Below are 14,227 nucleotides of genomic sequence, written 5' to 3'. Positions count from 1 at the left end.
GGTCCACAAAAATCAGTTGTATTTCTACATGTCAGTACCAGTGATTGAGGAAAATTTGAAGGATGTATTTATCATAACGATAGAAAATATCAAATATAGAATCATTATCTATTACTGTGTAACAAATCACCCCAAAACTTAATGGCTAAAAACAACCGTTTTATTTATTCATAATTGTGTGAGTCAGCAATTTGGGCTGGACTTAGCTGTGTGGTGCTTCTGTTGTACTCACCTGTAGTATTTCCCTGTGGTTGTAGTCATCTGGTGGTCCATTGAGACAGAATGATGTAAGATGTCAGGTGGTTGGTGTTGGTTGTCAACAGAACCTCCTTCCACATGGCCTCTCAGCTTCTTCACATGGTGGAAGCATCAAAAAGGGCAGAGCAGGTACTCCACAGTCTCTTAAGGCCTAGGCTCAGGTGTTGTATGGTGTTACTTTTTCTGCATCTTATAGGGTGAAGCAGAGTACAAGGTCAGTACAGATTCAAGTGGAAGGGAAATAACTCCACTAATAGTAAAAGATGCCAATAATTTATGGCCATTTTTAAACTACCACAGATACCTAGGGGTAAATCCAACAAAGAGTATGCAAGATCTCTACACAGAAAACAATTAAACATTATTGAGAGAAATTTTAAAAGACCTAAATAGTTAAAGGGACATACCATGTTAATACATTGGAAGATTCAGTATTGTGAAGTTGTCATTTCTCCTCAATCTGATCTATAGATTCAGTCAGTCTTGGTGAAAATTTCAGTAATTTTTATATGGCAGATTGACAGGTTGATTCTAAAGTTTATTTGGAAATAACAAGTGCAGAGAGTAACTAAGATGATCCTGAAGAAAAAGAACAAAGTTGGAGAGCCTACACTATTAGATTTCAAAAATTGTTAAGATAGTGTGACCCTGGCTGGTTTGGCTCAGTAGTTAGAGCATCATCCCATGAACCAAAGGGTCCCAGGTTTGATTCTGGTCCAAGGCACATGCCTCAGTTGTGGTTTGGTCTCCAGCCCTGGTCAAGGTCATGCGGGAGGCAACCAGTCGGCGTGTCTCTCTCACATCGATGTTTCTCTCTCTCTCTCCCCCTCCCTCCCACTCAGTCTGATAATAAGTGGAAAAATATCCTTGGGTGAGGATTTAAAAAAAAAAAAAAAAGATAGTGTGGTATTGGCACAAGGCAGAAGAAAATGAATCAGAAAAGAGAATCCAGAAACAGATTCATATATAGTCACTTGACTGATAGTGAAGTTTACACTGTACTACAATAGGGGGAAGGATGATCTTTTCAATAAATATTACATAGTCAATTAGATATCCATTTGGAAGAAAATGGATCTTTATCTCTACTTCACAACATATATAAAAATCAAGTCCAGGTGGATTATAGGCTTAAATGTGAAGAGTAAGACAATGAAAATTCTATAAGTAAACATATGGGAATACCTTTATGACCTTGGTGTGGATAGTAACCCAGACACAAAGATTGATAAGTTGGATTTCATTAAAATTAAGTATGTCTGATCATCACAAAACACTATCAAGAGTAATAAGTCACAGAATGGGAGAAGATATTTATAATATATTTATCCAAAAAATGACTTGTATACAAAATGTATAAGAAAAACTACAAAGCAATAAGAAAAAAACCAGACAACCCACTATAAAAGTGAGCAAGAGACTTGAATAGACACTTTAGATAAAAGGATATTCACATGGTCAATGTGCATATTAAAAGGTGTTTAATCTCATTCTTCAACAGGAAAATGGAAACCAAACCACACTGAGAAACCACTGCATACCCATCAGAATATTTGTTCTTTTTTTTTTTTTTAATTATATTGCCTGGCCAGTGTAGTTCAGTGGTTGAGCATCGACCCATGCACCAAGCGGTCACGGGTTCGATTCCCAGTCAGGGCACATGCCCAGGTTGTAGGCCCAGTCCCCAGTGGGGGGCGTGCAGGAGGTGGCCAATCGATGTCCTCTCTCATTGATGTTTCTATCTCTCTCCCTTCCTCTCTCTTTAAAATCAATAAGGAAAAAAAAATGTTTTTAAATAAGAAAACCCAAGTATATCAAGTATTGATGAGGATGTAGTATAAGAAATTTCATAGACTGCAGAAGGGAGTGTAAACCGGTTCGATGGCTTCAGAAAACTGCTTGGCAGTGTATACTAAGGTTGAATGTGTACGTTCTTTATTTTATTTTTATTTTTTATATTTTTAAAATTTTTATTGAATTTATTGGCGTGACATTGGTTAATAAAATTATATAGGTTTCAAATGTACAATTCTGTAACATAACATCTGTATATTGTATTGTATGTATACCACCCAAAGTCAAGTCTCCTTCTGTCCACATTTCTCCCCCCTTTACCCTCTCCTGTCTCCCCTATTCCCTACCCCCGGTTAATTACCATACTGTTGGCTGTGTCTGAGTTTTGTTTTTGTTTTTTGCTTATTCCTTCCATTTTTTCACCCAGCCCCCATACCCCTCCCCTCTAACACTTTCTTAAACTCCTCTCGAGTCTGTTTCTATTTTGTTTGTTTTGTACATTATGACCCACAATTCCACTCTCAAGTATATATTTTTAAAAAAATGTGTTCGAATGTGCACAAGAGGCATGTTCAAGTAGTTTCATAGCAGAATTATTCATAATAGCAAAAAATTGAGGTAATACAACTGTTTATCAACAGCAATGATTAAATAGTGTTTTATTCATACATTAGAACACAACATAGTATAAAAATAAAATACAGCTCTGCGCAACAGCCTAGTGAATCTCACAAACTTAATGTTGACTGTAAGAAGCCACATATAACAATGTACAGACCGATGGTTTTTTTGTCCTCACTGGAGGACAATTTTTGCATTTATCTTCAGATAGAGCGGGAGGGAGAGAGGGAGGAAGAGAGAGAGAAATATCGATGTGAGAGAGACACATCGACTGGTTGCCACCCACACAACCCCAACCGGGGTCGAGGACAAACTGCAACTGAGGTACATGCCCTTAGCGGGAACTGAACCCGGGACTCTCTGGTCCGTGGGCCGACACTCTAACCGCTGAGCCAAACCGGCCAGGGCCAGACCAGTGGTTTTATTTATGTAAAATTCAAAGCAGGAAAAACAAATCTGTGGTGAGAGAAGTCAGAATAGTGGTGACTTAGGGGAAGGGGGAATAGTGACGGAGTCAGAAAATGGTGAGGGGGAGCTTCCAGGATGGGGATAAAAATCTACTTTCTGGTCTGAATGACTCCACGGTTGTGTTCACTTTGTGAAAATCATTGACCTGTACATTTGATTAGTACACCTTTCTGTATGTGTGGTATACTTTAGTCAAAGAGTAAAACACAACAAACATACAAAACACCAGGAAGAATTATGCTTCGAAGCTAACTGTTTCTTTCTATGTGATAGATGTTACTTTGGGTGATATACATACATATACATACATACATATATATATTCCTCATATTTTACTTTTATAATTACAGGGGAAACCTTGTCTTTCATGGGAAAGTGGACATAACTTGGAACTCCCGTGGAATCCAGGGTTATGGGACCCTGGAAGCCATCATAGGCTAAACCATTCTTTTTCTTTCTTCCCGAACTAGGCTCTAAAGAGTACCTTGGGATTTCCATTGATTCGGTTTGAAGATGCTGTGATTAATCTGGATCCATTCACTCGGGTGCATCCCTATGAGACCAAGGAGTTCATCATCAATGATATCCTCAAACATTTCCAGGAGGTGAGCTTAGTGGCTGGAGCATACGCAGAATGTTTGTTTCAGTTGTTTGGGAAATTTGCTTGTTAAGACATTTCTGTTGAGAACCGTTGAGAACCCAGTTAAACATTTCAGCTGTGATTGTTGAGTTATGGGTCAGGTCACAACCAATGAAGCCCATACACATCATGAAAATCCCGAAACAGTACATTTGATTTATGAGCCGTTAGTCTGGTCCCTCAGAACTAGTCTCAGGGGTTTCCACGAGATTAGTCACAACTCTTAAGACTCTAACTGATGCTTTAATGATAACACGAAGTACTGTGAACTCTTTATTTACCAGGCATGGGCCTCCTTTCAACAGCCACGCCAATGTTATTAGAGCCTGTGAGATCCTGCCCTAGAGTTGAACTTAAAAAATGTTCTTTATCAAGTTGGACATTTTCCATTTGTATTTATTATCCAGGCTGGAAAGACCAAAATATAAAGCCAAGACATACTCCTTAATGAATAGATAGGGCACGATCGTATCAAATATATCAACTGTCAAAGTAAAACTAGATCCTGTTCTTGCTTCCTTTCTCCCCTCCTCCCTCCTTTTTCCCTCCTTTCCTCCTGTGTGCCCTAATTGGTGGTGATTCCCCTGAACTGAAAGGTGCATGATATAGCAGGTATCACTGGAACCTGGAGCCCAGCGGTGGAGGCACCCCAGAAGTGGGGGCACTACATACGTGTGAATATGCCCTCTGTGCACCGTCCCCTCCACAGGTGATGAGGGACCACAGATCTTCCCTCCTTCCTCACCTTTTGTTTCACATTCTCTCTGCTGCTGATATAGTCCCTACTTGTAGGAACAATGGAAAGGGGAGGATCCTGTATATACCCATATCAATATGTGTAAAGGATCTTCCCTGTTTCATACCTGTTTTTATTCTTCTGAATGGCTTTGAAGACTGTGTAAGGAAATGTATGCGTATCGGAGGCAGCCTCTGGGATATGTGCGTTTGGGAGACATTTAGGTGGAGCTCACAAAAGGGCAGCAACTTGTAGCTGATGAGAATGAAAAGGTAGTTGTTGGTGCTGATGGGAGCGGAGGACAAGGTTGGCTTCTGCCCCTTGTGCTGGGGTACTGTTTGCAGGTATAAGCAGGTGCTGCTTTTCTTCTTGTCTCCCTCCTTCTGACAGGAACTTCTCAGCCAGGCAGCTCGGATCCTGGGATCGGTGGACTTTCTTGGCAATCCCATGGGGCTTTTGAATGACGTTTCTGAAGGGGTTACTGGACTGATAAAGTATGGAAATGTCGGGGGCCTCATCCGAAATGTTACCCATGGAGTATCTAACTCTGCAGCCAAGGTAAGGAGACAGAGGTGAAATTCCATTGTCATCAACCACATGTGTCCTCTACATTTCTATAACTTCTCTGGTAGTCAGTAGGTTGTGAAAAATTGCTTGCATGGTCTTTGCTTCATTGCCCATACGTGCTGTCTTCCCCTCACCTCCGGAACCTGACATCGGCCCCCTGAGAGTGCCTCTGAAATACTTCCTGTTCCTTCCCTCCATCACCACTGCCTTCATCCAGGCTCTGGTGATCGCGTCCACGGGCCACTGCCGTCCTCCTGACCCGAGGACCTAGCTGCATGTCCCACAGAAACACCAGAGCTCTTGAAAAGGTGGCGATTGATCATGCCACTCCCCTGCCTGGAATCTCCTGGCTACTCCACACGAGAAGGTCCAGACTGGCCTAGAGCCCTCTGGAACGCACCTACTCTTGGAGCCGTCAGCACCCAGCAGCGGGAGGCGGGAACCCTGGGTCTTGCTGTCTCAGCGGCTCTTCGTTCGTCGGCATCTTGATGGTGAACATTTGTTACTGCACAATTCTTTTTTGGGCAGAATCTGATTTTATGTGTGAAGCTGGGAAAGGTGCAGGTAGTTGAAGGGGGTCGCTGTTTGACAGTATACGAAAGGCCATAAGTGTCTGTGTCCTCCCCTTCCCGGCAACTCCACGGACTTCAAGAGATGGGCCTCTCCACATGTGAGCGCGCCTGTGCTCTCTGCTTGTTTCTTGCAGAGCATTTGTTGTGAAACCCTGGGCACACAGGTGCCCTTGGCCACTAGGTGTAAAATGGCTTGGCCCCAGGGGGCTTGAACAGTGCCATAGCAATTTATCCCGAAGAGCAGGTAAGAAATGTGTTGATAACATTTCTGTATGGCACGGCCTACTTGGTAATATGTGTGGAAGCTGAGAATTTATTCCTGTTTCCAAACTGTTTTCTAGAGTTGATAGTTCCTAAGTCAGTCGGTTTTTTCAGTGCTGCAGTTCTATTGAACCAGACCAAAAGCTTAGTTTGATTTGTGGTTCAGCATAGGCAGCACCCTGCCTTTCAGAGAAAGGGTGAAAGTGACCCTGAAGTCATGGCTTGGTAGGAGGCTCGGGGTCAGAGTGGAATGAGCACAGTCCGGCCTGGGGCCATTTCTCACACAGCCCTGGGCTCCGCCCCGACCGCAGGCCGCGCTCGGCCTGGCACAGGCTCCTCTGCGCTCGATGTCGGCAGATGCTCTTCAGTGTTTGGTTGTAAGTGCTCACTTTAAAGATTTTTTTTTTTAATCCTCACCTGAGGACATTTTTCCATTTATCTTCAGATAGAGTGGGAAGGAGAAAGGGAGAGAGAGAGAGAGGGGAACATCGATGTGAGAGGGACACATCGACTGGCTGCCTCCCGCACGTCCCTGACCAGGGCCGGGGACGAACTGCAACTGAGATACATGCCCTTGGCCGGAATCGAACCATGACTCATTGGTCTGCGGGCTGATTCCCTAACCACTGAGCCAAACCTGCCAGGGCTAAAGATTTTGTTTAATTTTATTAAATTCTAGCCCTGGCTGGTTTGGCTTAGTGGGTAGAGGGTTGGCCTATGGACCAGCGGGTCTCAGGTTTGATTCCCGGTCAAGGGCACACACCTCAGCCCTGGTCCAGGTCATGTGGCAGGCAACCAATCACTGTATCCTCTCTCACATTGATGTTTCTCTCCCTCCCTCCCTTCCTTCCACTCTATCTTAAAGTCAGTGGAAAAATATCCTCGGGTGAGGATTAACAAAAAAAATTCTAATCAGCATAGCAAGTCTCCTTGGTTTTATAATTCTTTCTTTGGTTTTTTACTCCTAGGCTTTGTTTTAATTTGAAAAATAAATACACTATGGTTTACTGAGAAGCCTTTCTCAACCTGGAATAGAAATGCGCCTACTTTACTGGCTTTCCATGAGAATAAAATTAGATAATGACGTTATGAAACATGTCAACTAAACAGGAGAAATGGGTCTTCACTTTGACTGTTATATTTGCATCAGTGTAAAAACGTTCAGTCTGTAGCCACCAGGAAACAATTAACACCCTTGAAATGAAAGCCAGTACTTTACCGTCTACAGAGGAGGATCTCAGGCAGAGTGGGGGGATTCAAAGTCCATCTGGGCCAATTTGGCTGGCAGGAGCCTTCTGCAGTTAACCTTCTGGAGAGAAGGCAGATGTTGGGAACTCCGTAGGAGAGCCCTGGTGGGTTTCTCTGCAGCATCCTGACCGAGGGGGTTGGCACTTTCCTTGTTCTCTCCCATCTGTGGAAGTCCCATTTGCTTTCTGGTTCTTGTGTTTCCCCTGAAAACTCTTTGAATGTAACTTAAGCAGGAAGAAAGGGCAGACTACTCCTTACCCTTACCTTCAATCCCAAATCTCTACGAGGGCTGGGTGACAGTGATCATGCACTTCATTGGATTTCATGATTTATTTTCTGTTGGATTTGCATAAAGGTACTGCTTTCCAGGCCCCAAGGCCTCTTGGATGGGAAGCCAGCTCCCCACGTGGTTGAGTCCTTCATGTAGTTCTCATGCCTTTAGTAAGCTGGTCGGTATTGGAGCCAAACTATTTTGATACCGAGACCCCTGAGTGTGTTATAAAAAGTAGTCCATATATCTCTAAGATAAGAAAGCAGAGAGACTTAAAGTTACCACTTCATGTGGGAAATGATAGCTCCAAAAGCCAGGTCTGGGAACTAAATATCCATTCAAGTCATCTGTGAGTCTGCATGTATGGAGTTTGGCTGAAGATTTCCACGTTCTCATAGTCTTGTGGGCTGAAATCAGACCTTTAATGTTGCTCTGGGGGAATGTTTTGTTTGCTTTTCGGTGTACACAAGAGGAGTTTAAGGAAGTGCAAATGACCACAATAATCAACTGTTGGCCTGTGGGACGTATTCCTTTAAAGAGTGCCTAGGTTCCAGTGATTAAGAAAGGGGACAGAGAAGATGGAACTGCACCTCACAGAGCCCCAGCCAGCCCGCCCGCCCTTCTGGGCTGCAGAGACCTTGGTGCCGTGGGCTTTGAGCGGAGTGGGGAAACTCCACAAATCTCTTGGAGTTAATTATAAATACTATATACACACATATACATATAAAAGTAAATGCCATATAATCTGATATAATATCCTATATATGTAAAGTATATCATACATATCACATATATATGCCATTCTTGCAGACATAGGGTTGTATATTGAGGGGAGTTTAGGGTTGATAAGATACTTGAGTTCCAGTCCCATTCCTCCCCTTAAGTAATCCCTTTCTCTGTTGATCTTGAGGGGTGTTTCTTAACCTATGAAAAGATGATGGTCATTTCCCCCGTCCCACTGACCTGAGGAGCAAAAACGAAGAAGTATGTAAAAACCCAGTGAGACGTTAAGAGGGGATTCCTTCTGTCACATACGAGATAAGTGGCCTGCAGGTCTTAGCTGTCTGTGGATACATGTGCCGTATTCACAGTGAATTTCTAATTCCAGGTCTATCATACCCAATTCTGGAATTCCTCATGACATTTTTTTTTTTAATTAAAATTTTTTTTTCTTTATTGATTTTAGAGAGAAAGGAAGTGAGAGGGAGAGAGAGTGAGACATCAATGAGAGAGAACATCCATTGGCCGCCTCCTGCATGCCCCCCACTGGGGATTTGGCCCACAACCTGGGCATGTGCCCTGACCGGGAATTGAACCAATGACCTCTTGGTGCATGGGTCGACACTCAACCACTGAGCCACCCTGGCCAGGCCCTCATGACATGTTTAACTGTCATTTGATTTAATTCATATTGACCTCAAGGAAATATAGCTAGAAAATAATCTGTGCCGTTTGTTTTCCTTTTATTCCCCAACCCCCAGATTTCAGGTTATGGATTCTAGATGTAAGGTGCTATGACCCAGAGATCAGTCACCAGGCTGTGGGCCTCTATCCCAGGGCTACCTTGCTTGGATCTTGGCAAAATGACTAACCCTTTGAGTAGAACCTCAAAGACCCGATCCCATTTCTTAGGCCATGGCAAGCCCACCACTACTGGAATCCTTTCCTGGCGTATGATTTATTTAATAAAAGCACAGCAGTTCAACTCGTAAAACCATGTCAGAGGAACAGTTTCTCTCTGCAGAATAGAGTTTCCTAGTCGGGTGTCATGTGACTACCTGCGAGACCGTCTGACCCCTTTCAAAGCCAGAGAACTGAGGAGACGCCCATTGAACAAATTCCCTCTTATATAGACTCCAATTTCCCTTCTGTCTGTAATTATTGTGTAATATTTTCTTATACTTGCAGGAAAATTACATAGTTGTTCTTTAAAAAAAAACAAAACTTCTTTTCAAACTAGGAAAACCTCAGATGTTAACAATAGAGCAAGTGATCCCATTCTCTCCTGTGCCCTGTAGACACGCAGCGCATTCTGCACAGCTGCCACCTGGTCTTCCCGAGGAGGGGCGGCAACAGCACGCTCGTCCCTTCCAGCCAAGGGGAGAAGCACTTGTGAGCATCACGGGACCTCTGCGCTCTCTGTCCTACTTCCCATTTTCTCTTTGTGTCATTATCAAGGCCGCAGAGGATGCTTTTGATCCCGGCTGCTTTTTTGATCCCAGCTATGTTTTGACTCTATGCTTATGAATGCAAATATTTTAACAATTTTCCCTATTCTTTTTTTTTGTTTTTTATCCTCTCCCGAGGACATTTTCTGCATTTATCTTCAGATAGAGTGGGAGGGAGAAAGGGGGGAAGAGAGAGAGAGAAACATTGACTTGAGAGAGACACATCGAGTGGCTGCCACCCATACAACCCCAACCGGGGCCGGGGACAAACTGTAACCGAGGTACGTGCCCTTAGCGGGAACCGAACCCAGGACTCTACAGTCCACAGGCCGATGCTCTAACCACTGAGCCAAACCGGCCAGGGCAGTTTTCCCTATTTTTTTTTATCCTCACCTGAGGACATTTTTCTATTTTTTGTTCAGGTAGAGTGGGAGGGGGAGAGAGGAAGAGAGAGAGAGAAACATCGATGTGAAAGGGACACATCGAGTGGCTGCCACCCGCACGACCAACCAGGGCCAGGGACAAACTGCAACCGAGGTACATGCCCTTAGCGGGAACCGAACCCGGGTCTCTCGGGACCGCAGGCCGACGCTCTAACCGCTGAACCAAACCGGCCAGGGCAATTTTCCCTATTCTTAACTGAAATTATTTTCATCAAAGTCAGTTGTTGCTCATGGAAATTAGAATCCATGGTTCATTATTCACTACATGTTCATTTTACTGATAACTTTTGCAGTGGTATGGTAGGTGTGCTTCTGTCTTTTGCTTTATGGCATTTATTTCTAATGAGCCCAGATTTCCCAGCTCAAATTCTGCAGATCTAAATTTTTGTCAAGGCATTGTGAGTTTTCTGTTGTTTTTTAGTGAATATATTTTATTCTATGTAGTTAATTGTTGTGAGTCAGTTTTGTTAGTTATGAACTGCATAAAGACCTAGTAGTTTTCTGTTATTCTTGGTACAAACAGCATTTGTAGGAAAAAGATGTACAAACAGGGATAAAACACCCTGCTTCACTATGGAAGACATACTAGTTTATAAACATTTATGAAACACCTCTGTGTGTCAGCCGTGGTGATAGATCCATTTCATCCTCTCGTCGTATGTGTGCTGATGTTCAGTCTTCTCGTCGGGAAGATGAGACTTGGAGAAGTTAAATAATTGTCGAGATCACACAACCAGCAATGGCAGGATGGGTTGGAAACCAAGTCTAGCTAATACTGGAGGCCTTGTTTATTCCCTATACAGTGTTTTCCCTTTGTATAAGGCTTTCTTCAGGCACTAGAGGGAATGTAAAAAATTAATTCCTGCCGACTTCCCACCAGAAGCTTATTATTTGATATCACTTTGTTAACTTGTTAACTGGTAAGGTAACTGCTACCATATCATCTCCATCACAAAGCAGTGTTGTTCTCATGTTAGCTTGGTCGCTGCCATCACCATCTCCCTTATAGGTGTGTAGGTTCCTCCTAGAACGTTGGCAATTGCAGACATGTTTTTACTCATGTGGTATCATTTGATCAAAAAAGACCTGGTCAGTAAGTAGGATGGGCAGCATTAGCCCCATTATATAAATGAGGAAACTGAGGCCAGAGAGGTAAGATGACTTGCCCAAGGTCAACCAGGAAACTGAGGAACCAAGACTTGATCTTCTGCATGGGTGTCTTGATTCTCGGCTTGAGTTACACTTTTGAAATACATATTGCTAACTGCTTGATTTGTTGTAGACAATGATCTTTGTAGTAAAAATTAAAAACAACAAGGAAGCCCTGGCCGGTTTGGCTCAGCGGTTAGAGCATCCACCTGCGGTCCGGAGAGACCCGGGTTCGGTTCCCGCTAAGGGCATGTACATCGGTTGCAGTTTGTCCCCGGCCCTGGTTGGTCGTGCGGGTGGCAGCCACTCGATGTGTCCCTTTCACATCGATGTTTCCCTCTCTCTCTCTTCCTCTCTCTCCTTCCCACTCTATCTGTACAAAAAATGGAAAAATGTCCTCAGGCGAGGATAAAAAAAAAATAATAATAAAAACAACAAGGAAAACAAAAAGGAAACAACCAAAAAAACCAGCCTGGTCTCAGAGTGAACTTTGATAGCTTTTAGGAAAACTGACGATAAGGACAAGCAAGTTCAGTGTGAAGAGAAATAGCGAGGGAGAAATCGAGACAGTTTAGTTAGTTCAGTGGAAAAACTAGCTAGGACTTTAGATAATATTTTGTTCCATTTAGTTTGTCTCTGTTCGGGGTACAGTATGGAGCCACTTCCCTTCCAGGATAACCTTTCACTGTCCCTTTGTGTCCAGGAGCGCAGATCTGGGGCGTAGCAGCCATCCGTGGGACTGACGGCCACGTCCCTGCACCCAGAGAGTCTCAGCCAGCCCCTGCCATCAGCCAGCCTCCTGTCATCTCCTGTGACCTTGCTGAGGGCAGAGGGTCCATCTGCCTTTTGTTTAAGAAACGGCATTTGTTTGTGTTTGTCTTGTAGGGAGTATATTTATAGGCTCAAACAAGACTAAAAGCCCTGTTTAGCCAAGGCAAGTTTTATCTTTGCACAAAAGAATGCACTGAGTGCCTGCCTGCATGGACTCCGCAGGGGGAAAGGCAGTTTATGGCTTGTATCTGTTTTTGTCATTATGTGTGACTGCTCCATTTTATAGTTGAGCTGATTATCCCCATAATAGCTTTTCCATGTACCTATAAGTAAGTAATAGGTGAATGCCTTCTTATAAGCATTGGGGTTTTTAGTGTATTTAAGTTGGCACAAAACTTTGTGTTAAATGAAATTCACTTCAGACAGTAATCTATCCCTTAGAGAATGTAGAGTTTTCTATTTTCAAACAGACTTTGATCTTAAATAAGTCACCCAAGGGATTTTTTTCTCCAGCCAAGAGGAGGTGCCTTCAAGTTGTCGTATCTGGAGAAATGACTCAAATTCTTGGCAACAGAATTTTTGTTTTATTTTCCTCTGATAACCCGGAATACTCAAATGATTCCTTTCGTCTGAGCTCTTGGTTAGAGGCACGTTTTAGATGCTGAATGCCCCATCCGCGACCCATCCTGACTTGGTTAGATCTCCAACGTCTGTGGGAAGTGGAAGTGTGCAGGGAGGGGAAGGAACAGGTAGGAGTTGAGTGTGGCATGAGAATCACATTAGTGACCAGAATTCCCAGGCAGCGTCCCCCCCCCCCCCCAACAGCCTTGCTCAGGGAGGAGCTCAGTGAATGGGTTTAGCTTTCGTCTTTCCACCCTAATCGGGCAGCTCAGCCAGCAGTCAAGTAGCAGGGGAAAAACGCCACCACTGGAACTCTGTCTTTGAAACAGAAAGATTGGATAAGTTTAAAACTTTTCTTCACTTCCTAATAATAGTTCAGTTAAGAATCAGGCCCTTGCCCTGGCTGGTTGGGCTCAGCGGGTGAGCATCAGTCTGCAGGCCAGAGAGTCAGGTTTGATTCCTGGTCAGGGCCATGCGGGACACCACCAGTCGAGGTGTTCCTCTCATCGACGTTTCTCCTCCTCCCTCCCTCCCGCTCTGTCTGCAAAAATCAATGAAAAAATATCCTCGGGTGAGGATTTAAAAATTTTTTTTAAAAAAGGACTCAGGTTCTTAAAGTCATCTCTTTAAACTGAACATTTCATTTCAGAGGAATTCACTTCATATTCCAAAACTGCAGTCTATGTGGTGGAAAAGTATGTCCAGTTGCTAAATTGAAAAGACAGGAAATATTTGTGTCCCCCAAAGAGTGGTGGTTTCCTACCTCGGAATAGACGTGGCGAGGAGGAGAGTAGCCTAGTCAGGCTTCTTAGGTCAGCCGGTTACCCCAGGGACGTGGCTCCACGTCCCTTTTTTGCATTTTAACATCATTCATGTCAGTATTTGGCCTTTCTTTAAAAATTGTGACAACCCTGAGGTGAGATGAACTATAGCCCAATTTTATAAACATTTGAAGGACAAATTAAATTCTCATTTTTGATAGTAAAAAGTCAAAACACTCACTCTGTTTGGAAGGGCCTTTCTATTTTCCTTTTTCCCCCTATAACAATCTCTATCAGTCTCTTTGCATTTTGAAGAAAAGCTAAATCAAAGTGTTTTCATAGGAGAAAGGGGGGATTCCCTCGGTTGATAGCATTCTTAAGAATCAGGAAGGGATGTGGATAATATAGCCATCATTCATGGAGCAACAGCTGGATGCCAGGTGTGCCCGAGGGCTGTCCCTCTGCCTCACTGTCACATGTACCCTGGAGGAAAGGCAGGGCCTCTTCCATTTCAGAGGGGAGAGAAGTGGGACTTAGGACTTACTTAGGATGGTCTGCGTACCTCGGCCCGACATGTAATCATGAGTGAGTGCGGGGCCAGACATGTTAGAGCACAGTGAGTTTGGGAGTCTGCCTGTATCTGTCCCCCACACATGCAGTTTCTCAGATAGTCCTCCACCAAGCGCTGTAGACACAGAAACGAGCAGTTGGGAAGAAAGCTCCGTTTCCCATTGGTCCCCAGCTTTAACTCCTTTGTGTCGTCCCTTCGATCTTCCAGCTGACTTTCAGGCTTTCTGAATCCTGTGTATTATCTGGGAATCCCTAATCTCCTGTAGCAAGATTGAAATGGAGAAAAGGATTGAAAGAATTTTCTTTAT

At 43.7% G+C, this 14,227-nt stretch overlaps 1 protein-coding gene across 3 annotated transcripts in view; it reads left to right on the top strand.

Annotated features, from left to right (window-relative positions):
- The window catches only part of VPS13D (vacuolar protein sorting 13 homolog D), a 238,863-nt gene that overhangs the window by 151,710 nt on the left and 72,926 nt on the right, over window positions 1-14,227 (top strand). For all 3 annotated transcript variants that reach the window (XM_036256564.1, XM_036256565.1, XM_036256563.1), the window contains 2 exons: window positions 3,612-3,746; window positions 4,908-5,075. In XM_036256564.1, coding sequence (XP_036112457.1) covers window positions 3,612-3,746; window positions 4,908-5,075 — 303 coding nt within the window. The remainder of the gene's footprint in view (window positions 1-3,611; window positions 3,747-4,907; window positions 5,076-14,227) is intronic.

The sequence above is a fragment of the Molossus molossus genome, unplaced genomic scaffold (genome assembly GCF_014108415.1).
Source record: "Molossus molossus isolate mMolMol1 unplaced genomic scaffold, mMolMol1.p scaffold_m16_p_12, whole genome shotgun sequence".
NCBI classification, from domain to species: Eukaryota; Metazoa; Chordata; class Mammalia; order Chiroptera; family Molossidae; genus Molossus; species Molossus molossus.
This window is presented reverse-complemented; position numbering and strand designations above follow the sequence as displayed.